Source organism: Lethenteron reissneri, chromosome 46 (genome assembly GCF_015708825.2).
Source record: "Lethenteron reissneri isolate LAM-NWPU_2019-01 chromosome 46, ASM1570882v1, whole genome shotgun sequence".
In the NCBI taxonomy this organism is placed as follows: Eukaryota; Metazoa; Chordata; class Hyperoartia; order Petromyzontiformes; family Petromyzontidae; genus Lethenteron; species Lethenteron reissneri.
Genome location: NC_083824.1, coordinates 2,247,901 through 2,257,106, shown reverse-complemented (window position 1 = coordinate 2,257,106; position 9,206 = coordinate 2,247,901). Strand labels below are relative to the sequence as shown.

At 53.7% G+C, this 9,206-nt stretch overlaps 1 protein-coding gene across 8 annotated transcripts in view; it reads right to left on the bottom strand.

The window, feature by feature from the left end:
• Positions 1-293: 293 nt before the first annotated feature.
• The window catches only part of CTC1 (CST telomere replication complex component 1), a 139,092-nt gene continuing 130,179 nt past the window's right edge, over positions 294-9,206 (bottom strand). For 7 of the 8 annotated variants that reach the window (XM_061570931.1, XM_061570933.1, XM_061570930.1 and 4 more), the window contains 8 exons: positions 8,830-8,936; positions 6,468-6,633; positions 5,970-6,047; positions 5,306-5,474; positions 4,709-4,776; positions 3,244-3,397; positions 1,333-1,459; positions 294-442 (listed from right to left, as the gene is read on the bottom strand). In XM_061570931.1, the coding sequence (XP_061426915.1) occupies positions 306-442; positions 1,333-1,459; positions 3,244-3,397; positions 4,709-4,776; positions 5,306-5,474; positions 5,970-6,047; positions 6,468-6,633; positions 8,830-8,936 (1,006 nt within the window). In that variant the 3' untranslated portion in view covers positions 294-305. Of the gene's footprint in view, positions 443-1,332; positions 1,460-3,243; positions 3,398-4,708; positions 4,777-5,305; positions 5,475-5,969; positions 6,048-6,467; positions 6,634-8,829; positions 8,937-9,206 lie in introns of those variants that run through there. The other variant, XM_061570938.1, reaches the window with a different exon arrangement.

Here is a 9,206-nt window from a genome sequence, read left to right as displayed (position 1 = left end):
ACCGTACAACACCGAGGCGTCTCCTTCACCGGAGTGGACGCCGGGGATCCCGCGGCGTCACTCGGTGGAGAGCGCGACGCTGCGTGCCGCCCGTCGCGCCATTGCTCCATCGGGAAACGTGCAGCAGTGGCCGGCCGGGCCGCACTGCTGGAACGTGGCGGGGACCTTCCTCAAAAAAGAGTTCTCGTGGTTGAACAAGCGTGGTAACAATAATCACAATAAACACAATCGTTGGCGCCACATTCCACCATAGGCCCCAAACTCCCCCCGTCGCCCCCCGCGCCCCCCCCCCCCCTTGTGGCGTGCTACGACTCCTGGCGCCCGGCGTCGCGAGCGTGAGCGGCGGGGTCGCGCACGCCCACGCACAGCAGCATGGGCCAACACGGCATGAGGGTGCTGTACGCCGCCTTCTTCAGCTCAAACTCAAAGGTCCGCAGTGGCTCTGCATGGCCAGCAACACGGGGGGGGGGGGGGGGCGACAGAGGGGGGGGGGCAGGGGGGGTGGGAAACGCACGGGAAGGAGGGGGGGGAGATGTAAACGATAAACTATTTTTGTTTTACCAGGTAAGGCCCACTGAGCTGTGCAGCTCTATTTTCAGAAGCGACCTGGCCACAAATGAAAGCTCAACGAAGGTGGCTTATCACGTGGCCATGTATAGCAGCCAAATACTCTGAACGCTTGTTTATACATGTGGAGGAAAAAACCGGAGGACCCGGAGGAAAATCCACGTGACCACGGGGAGAACACGCAAACTCCAAATATACTGGTGTCAGGGTCGGGATCAAACTCACGACCTCATGTATACCAGGCGAGGTAGTTAACATCTCGCCACCGTGGTGAGCACGGGTAAACATCACTAAGGCATCGATTGTGTTTATATTTTAGCTACCCATATGTGCGGCACGTTGCCCCGCTATGCATGCGCGATGTCTGCGCATTTTATCGCGGCAAAATAACGTGATCTGTCCCGAGTCGTGAGCTACGAACACAGGGACAGCCGTCATCATGGAGCGGCATTCACAAGCTGCCACAGATGTTCCTCCGTGCGCACGCAACGACACAAAAACCAAGCACGCGACATGAGGCGAGCGTGCGCAGCGCCCGTGCCGGCAAGCTGGCCAGCGTGGTGAGCGGCTCGTGAGCACGAACTTGCCGGCTTGGAGGGAGGCGTGGAGCCGCCGCAGAAGCCTCCGACAAATGTGGCAACTACCACGGCTGATGCTGCTGATACGTGAATTTGTGGAGGGGAGGTGTGGGATGTGTGGGAGGGGGGGGATTGGGGGGGAGGGAGGAGTGGGGGGAGGGAGGTGCTTGGATGGTAATGTACAGACCCTGCTGCTCTTCCTGTGCCCACGTTTTGACTCGAAAGCGCAGGCAGAGTGGTCGGGACACTGTGCGGCTGCAGCAGAGCGCCCGGATGAGGTTTTCCGTGAGGCCATCGAGAGTGACTCTTGAAAACTGGACACCCGTCGCACGCAGAAGACAAAGCGAGGACAAAGATCCCCCATATAACCACTCACAGGCTGCTGGGACAGGTGCTGATAACGAGCACCTCCTGTGAAGGCCGTCACGGCACACGAGGGGAGGTGTTCGGGAGTGAAAATTTAACTCGGGTTGCCGGGTTGTCAGCACGGTGCGCTAACCACTGGGCCGTCGCTCCCCGCTGCACGCAACAAGGACAAACACAGACACAAAGTACGCCCATCAGGGCTGCCCAGACGTTCCTGGAGGCCCAGGGCGGAATTCCACGTGAGACCCCCCCCCCCCCCCCCTTATTCACTAGCGGCAAAATAACAGGGCTGTTGTGGGGCCCCTCTCTTGCTCGAGGCAATTTCCATATTTGCCCCCCTCCTCTGGGCGGCCCCAGCGCTTATATCGGCAGCACATGGTGCGCAAGTAGAATATTGTATGGGCAAGTGCTGTTAAGCGAGCGCCTATTGAAACAAGGTCCGTCACACAAGGGGGCTGGTGAGTAAACCTCCTCCGTCTCCCCCAGTGCTGTGTTGACACGGCACGCTCGGCACTCCTCTGGCAACCCAGAAGAAAGTCCAGACCAAGTTTATATACCAGGGACAACCGGCTTCACGTTGCAAAGCCTAGGGTAGCGGTTCAAATCTGGGGAGGGCCATCCGTGACTAAACCTGGCTCTCGTGAGCAGTGAGCTGGTGGTCTCTGCCCCGGTCATGAGCAAGCGCACAAAAAAACCACCACGTTAAACGTGGCCCGTCACTTCCCCTACTTTAGTCTACGTCTGATGACTCATGCCATGTTTGGCATGATTGGCATTGCAGCACTCATTGCAAGGCACATGAAATACAGCGCCCCCTGAGCCCCAGTGTGGATAAGAGGCCTACCGAAGGCGTCCGGGTCAGGTGGCTCAGCCGTGGAAGCGAGCGGCTCGCAATCGGTAGGTTGCGAGTTAAAATCCCGGCTGGGGTTGACTCAGCCCATCATCTCTCTGGGGGTTGATAAAATACATAACCACTAAAATCTTGATTTAAAGCTTTCGTGACTGCAGGAATTCATATTCTTTGGGTCTTTTGGTAACAAAAAACTATGACGTTTTGATCGCAACACAAGCGGTCGTCATCAGAAGAAATGTTTTTTGTTATTTTCTTTGAACCTATCCACATGACTTTACCGAAAGACCCAATGAATATGCGTAACCACGATGTAGAGAAGTCAAAAGTGGTTTGTCCTCCAGATAGACGGGTGGAATTCTCCGCCACTGGCTCAGGGCTGTAAGCAGGAGATGAGACCCAATGCCGCAAAAGTCACTGGAGCAAGACATCAAACGTGGTTCTGATATCACCTTCTGGAACTGTTCTCCGACGATGACTGCTGCGAGGGCTCCGAGAGGAAACGACTTAATCTCGCTTCGCACGACGCTGAAGGAACACTTGGAATATCATTTGAGAGAGGGAGAAGAATTTATTGAGAATCGTATTTGCCCTGTGCCGATGAAACGTGTCACCCAGAATGTGCACACAAATGATCGGATGTCACAAGCCAAGCCAGGACGCCGTTCGTGCCGTCGGGCTGTGCTCCGTGATGGTCAGCAGAGGGCGGTGCACCAAAACCGTATGTTGTACAGTACTTCCGCTCCATTGCCTATGCTTCCTCTTCCAACACACACCGACCGGCGCGGTGAAGCTCGGTCAAACAACTCCCACGAGCCGCACAGCGTGGGGAGGCCCTCACCCAGCAGTGGATCGTGAAAATGGCCGTGCATTGCCGTGTACCTTGTCGCTGTAGCTGAAGGACGCCTCCCCGGAGGTGTTCAGTACGTGACGGTGCAGGGCCTCCCACTGCGGGAGAGACAGGGCCAGGAGGGAGGCCACCTGCAGGCCGTCCATGTACATGAACGCATGGCCCGTGCCATCGTCCACCATCACGCTGTGGCACAAAGACAAAGGTCCCACCCCGTATAGCCTTAACAGACTGTTGGGGCAAGTGCTGTTAGCGAACACCTGTGAATAAGGCCGGCAAGGCACACGAGGAGGTGGGTGGCCAGCACCACGCCTTTTGTCTCCCTGGTGGCGATGTTTTCTGCTTCTTCTCTTGCACTGCTCCACTTTGGAATAACTTCCCTCCCATTGTCTCTTTTTCCCTGAGCTCTGATAACAACCTTCCTCGATGCACAAGCCAAAAAAACCGTGTAAACTGTTATCGATTAAGATTTCAATGGCGCTGTTTGTTGCTGACCGACTGACGTTTATGGGCCCACTGCATTTGTTTAAAAGGAAAGACGCGGGATTAATGACGACAAATAATAACTACTGATTTAGCGAGGAAAGCAACACTGAGTCGTGCAACCATTTTTCAGGAGGGTCCTGCATTGGGTGCTTCTTTAAAGATGTGTTCAGCCAATTAATGAGTTGTTTGCACAAGCGGGAGGGAAACCGGAGCACCCAGAACAAAACCCACGAGCATGAGGGGGGCAACGCTCTATCCCCGTACAGATGGAAACAGATGGTAGCGGTTAGTCCACACTCTGCTGCCCCGATTTGTCCTCGCGAGCCAGAGGTACGGCACGTGCTGGACGATCACGGCACGTGCGTGGTGATCGACCAACCCTCGCTGCCTCCACAGCGCTGGCCTAGAGGCAGCCACGTGCGTAGCCACCACTGCCCGCCCACCACACTCTGGATGTGAAGGGATGTTCGCTCCTCCACGTGCAACGCTCAGGTCCCGCGAGCGCCGCGTGCGAATACGACACGGCCGGAGATCAACAACTCTAAACTGTTTACACGAGGGAGAATCGTAAATTTCCCTGACCGGCGCCTTGACCGGTGAGTCACCGTTCTTATACGTGTCTCGTTAAGTAAACAAAATGATGCTTGTCGAGTGATTGAGCGTGGCACCACCACTTGGGCCCCGGACCGATGGGGCGGGAAAACACAAACAGGTGGGGGGGGGTGGAGGGTGCGGCCGCAACAGTGGAACCCCCTTTGCCAAATTGCTAAACCCAGCCGCGTACAAAAGGGAAGGAACCACCGCACTTTTGAAAACCGAAAAAAAATAGCAGATGCTGCAAAAAATAGGCCAAGCAAGGATGCCTGTAGGGTGGGCACTGCTTCTACGTGAAGCACTTAAGGGGGCAGTCCGCACACGAAGCCACGACAACCGATGCCGTGTCAACCGGGGGGGAAGGGGGCAGGGCAACCGTTGATGCACCATGCTTGGAGAGCAACGTTTGAGCCTTACCTCGCTTTGGCTGTGAAGCTGCCCTCTTCTGAGTTGCATGTCCCACGTAAAGCTCCGCTGCACTGGCCCTGCGAGAGATACGCACGCACGCTTGTAGCACGCCGACGCCGAGGCTCAAACGAGCGATTACTTGAATCACCCAAGAAGCCGACGATTATTACCATCGCCATAAACCATGCATGGCTCTTTATCTTTTCTGAATGCTAATTGCATTCTGGATCGCTATAACGGCCTGCCAAATTAAAGGCGGGCTTGACGAAGTCATAATAATCAATCACCTTAAGCAGTGCTGGCACGCACGCACGCACTTACTACACGCACGCGCAGGCTCACCCGCCCGCGCCTCGCAAGCACCGCACATCCTCAGCACCGTTCCTGCCGCTGTCAATTTAAACAACCGTCGCCTGCAGGGCACTTCGCGGGCACGGGAGTGAGCGGTGCGCATCAATCGGGAGTTGCCAAGCGGAAGCCCCGTGCCGGGCACGCGCCGAGGGCCGCCGGGGTGTTTACAAGCAGCGAGGTCCATTGGTCAGTCGCTTGGTGGGTCGGCGAGTCGGTCGGTGGGTCGGTCGCTCGCTCGGTGGTCTCTGTGGTCACCTGGGCAAAATTGGAGTCGCAGAAGGCGCAGGCCCAGCGCAGGCGCAACCAGCGTATTCGCACGACCCTGCAGCCGAGCCGCCCGGACGTGACCCTCTGCTGGCCGCGCGACAGGAGATCGGCGATTTGAAGAGTGGGCGCTCCGTCTCCCCAGGGGTCGCTCAGCGGGCTGGGAAATTCAAGGCAGCAACGCGAGGCGGTGCGAGTCAGGGCAAGCCGGCTCGTTAAGATTCACGTCCGCCGGCTTGAAGGCAAAACTATATAAGATGAAATGACAGTGAGCGATGGAAGGTAAATTTCGATTTAAAGCTTTCGTGACTGCAGGGATTCATCTTATTGGTTCTTTCAGTAAAGTCACGTAGAAGGGAAATAATAAAATAAAACATCATAAAATATTTATAAAAAATTTATTTTATGTTTTATTATTTTATTATTTCCCTTCTACGTGACTTTACCGAAAGAACCAAGAAGACGATGGAAGGTAATTAATGCATGACTCTGAACAGGTTCGCTGTCGGACGCCGCATGAGTCCCCCCCACTTCGTGAGTTCCGTGGTGGTGGGGGGAGGTAATAGTGTAAGGCGTGAGTTTGAAGCGCGGCGCGCCTGGCCGTCGAGTGGCGTTAGCGTGCGACGGGACGCGACGCGTGAGCCGTGCGTGCCACCTGGCCGAAGCGTCTGCGAAGGAAGTCACGTCGATGCTGCTCACGGGCAAGATCTTGCAGTACACATTCTTCCGCACGCTGCCAGGTGGAGGGAAGACAAAGTTCATTGTTCTCATCATGATTCGTAGCAGATAAACAACTAGGAGTGTGCCAATGGTGAGTCTGCAGTCGCATGAACGCGGACGATTGTGGCGGTGACAATGAGAACTATTTTAATTCGTCAGACACGCCGAGTTGACGATGACGAGGAGATGGCTACAACCTTTCTCGACCTTTCAATCCAGCAAAGGCATTGACGTGCAAATAACGAAGCCTGCTCGTGCGTTCACAGAAAGGCTGTTCCTGGCAAAATCCGAGCAATCATGAAAAATAAAAAAATTACAAAACGCGGAAGAATAAAATACACTCAGGCGCGTCCATGCCGTCAACGCGGACACCACGGCCGCGCGGTTCCACGCTCGCAACGGACAGTGCCGCCCCGCGCGAGCGTGGCCGCACCGTGACGTGCATCTCTGAAGGCGGCGGAACGCGACGGTGGCGCCGGGCAGCAGGCCGAGTGGGTAGACGAAGCGCGACGGGTCCAGGTAGACGCTGACGCTCAGCTCGGGGCTGTCCAGGTCCTGCACGTCAAACCGCAGGTCGGGGTCTCCGGGCAGCCAAATGCCTGTCCGCAGTGGGCAACGATGGAGTAAAAAGTGCATGAGCATTGCAAGTTGTTATAGCGGACAGCCTCAAGAGACTAGCCCCAGATCGCAGCCCCGATGAGCACGGTCGGCTACGTGCGGTGCGAAAGAAGTTCAACTTTGCACTCCTATCGTGTTCTTGTTTTGTTTGTCGTGGTCACGTTCTGACCCCGTGCCCCTGCTGGACATCTGTGAAGAAGAGCTTTATAGCTCATCGGATTCCTCCTGCAGTGTAAATAAATATGATGATTCTGATTTTGAGAAGCTGGTGTCACAGGACTAATGCTGAAAGTGCACACTATTGGCCTCTATCCACACTTGTGCAATGTACACATTTGGTATTCAATGCAAAGTCTCTTCGTTTCATGCCAATACAACCAAACAGATAAACCTAATTTGATATTATACTCTATGGGTCTTTCGGTAAAGTCACGTAGATAGAAAAATAATAATAAAAAATCACGACGTTTCGATCGCAACATGAGCAATCGTCTTCAGGTGAAAAAAGATACAGCAGGCGGACTGCTGAGGCAGGAGAAATATAGCGAGAGAACTACTGCAGCAAGAGGTTACATAGGTTTGAGATGGGTACAACCCAGGGGTAAGTGGGCGGGGCTAGAGATGGAATTTACAAGTAATAAACCTCGGCCACTGTATTGCTAGAGAGTAGCGTGTCAATCTGTTAATGTAGCCCCACGACTACGGTGCTGAAGAAGACACTGTATTGCTAGAGAGTAGCGTGTCAATCTGTTCATGTAGCCCCATGACTACGGTGCTGAAGAAGCCACTGTATTGCTAGAGAGTAGCATGTCAACCTGTTCATGTAGCCCCACGACTACGGTGCTGAAGAAGCCACTGTATTGCTAGAGAGTAGCGTGTCAACCTGTTCATGTAGCCCCATGACTACGGTGCTGAAGAAGCCACTGTATTGCTAGAGAGTAGCGTGTCAACCTGTTCATGTAGCCCCACTACTACGGTGCTGAAGAAGCCACTGTATTGCTAGAGAGTAGCATGTCAACCTGTTCATGTAGCCCCACGACTACGGTGCTGAAGAAGCCACTGTACTGCTAGAGAGTAGCGTGTCAATCTGTTAATGTAGCCCCACTACTACGGTGCTGAAGAAGCCACTGTACTGCTAGAGAGTAGCGTGTCAACCTGTTCATGTAGCCCCACTACTACGGTGCTGAAGAAGCCATTGTATTGCTAGAGAGTAGCGTGTCAATCTGTTAATGTAGCCCCACTACTACGGTGCCGAAGAAGCCATTGTATTGCTAGAGAGTAGCGTGTCAATCTGTTAATGTAGCCCCACTACTACGGTGCTGAAGAAGCCATTGTATTGCTAGAGAGTAGCGTGTCAATCTGTTAATGTAGCCCCACTACTACGGTGCTGAAGAAGCCATTGTATTGCTAGAGAGTAGCGTGTCAACCTGTTCATGTAGCCCCACTACTACGGTGCTGAAGAAGCCACTGTATTGCTAGAGAGTAGCGTGTCAATGTGTTCATGTAGCCCCACGACTACGGTGCGTTTAGACTATTTGGCTGCTGTACATGTTCACGTGATAGGCCATCTTCGTTGAGCTATTATTTGTAGCCAGGTTGCTTCTGAAAAAGAGCTACGTAGCTCAGTGGGCCTTACCTGTTAAAATAAAACTAGTTTATTCGTTTCATTTCCACACGTTAACTGAGGAAACTTTCGATTTAAAGCTTTCGTGACTGCAGGGATTCATCTTCTTGGTTCTTTCGGTTAAGTCACGTAGAAGGGAAATAATAAAATAATAAAAAGCAAACATCATAAAATAATATAATTTTTAAAAATATTATATAATAATACAATATAATAATTCTCTTTATGTTTTATTTTTATTATTTTATTATTTCCCTTCTACGTGACTTTACCGAAAGAACCAAGAAGATGAGGAAACTTTTTTTCTAAAGTCCCGGTCGACGTTAAACAGCTTCGTCGAGCTCACTCGTGTCACGCACCGCCAAGGTGATTTGTACAAAGTCATAAGCGTGCAGAAAAAAACCCCAACTTTGGCTCCGCGCAAATTACCTCCCCGACTGTCTCCAACAACGCAGATCACATTGGGCCAAGCCCCTCCACGATTGCCCGACTCGGGCGGCAACCCCACGAGGACAGCGTGCGCACAAGGCTCGCTAGCGCCCGTCTCACTCACCCAGGCGCTTGCGCGAGGCGGAGTCGTGCAGCTTCTGGAAGCGATCGTGCGGGTGGTAGCAGAACCTCTCTGAAATTTGACCGGTGAACGACACCAGCTGCTCGCAGCTGTTGGATTAGGGTGGGGGTGGCGAGGGGTGGGGGGGTAAGAGCGGGTGGGGGATGTAGTGGCGGGCAGCAGAAAGAGATTAGATTTTTTTCCCCACCTCTTAACCGCACGCTTCGGTGAGGCTGTGCGACCAGACGCGACGTCGCGCGGCAAAGTGGGGCCGCACATTTGAGGCTTCGTGCGACTGTTTGCCCACCGCCGGCTCCGCTGGCTCATTTGTCTCGGATGAGTTTCGTTGCGATGGACACTCGTGGCCGTCCCCTTGAGAG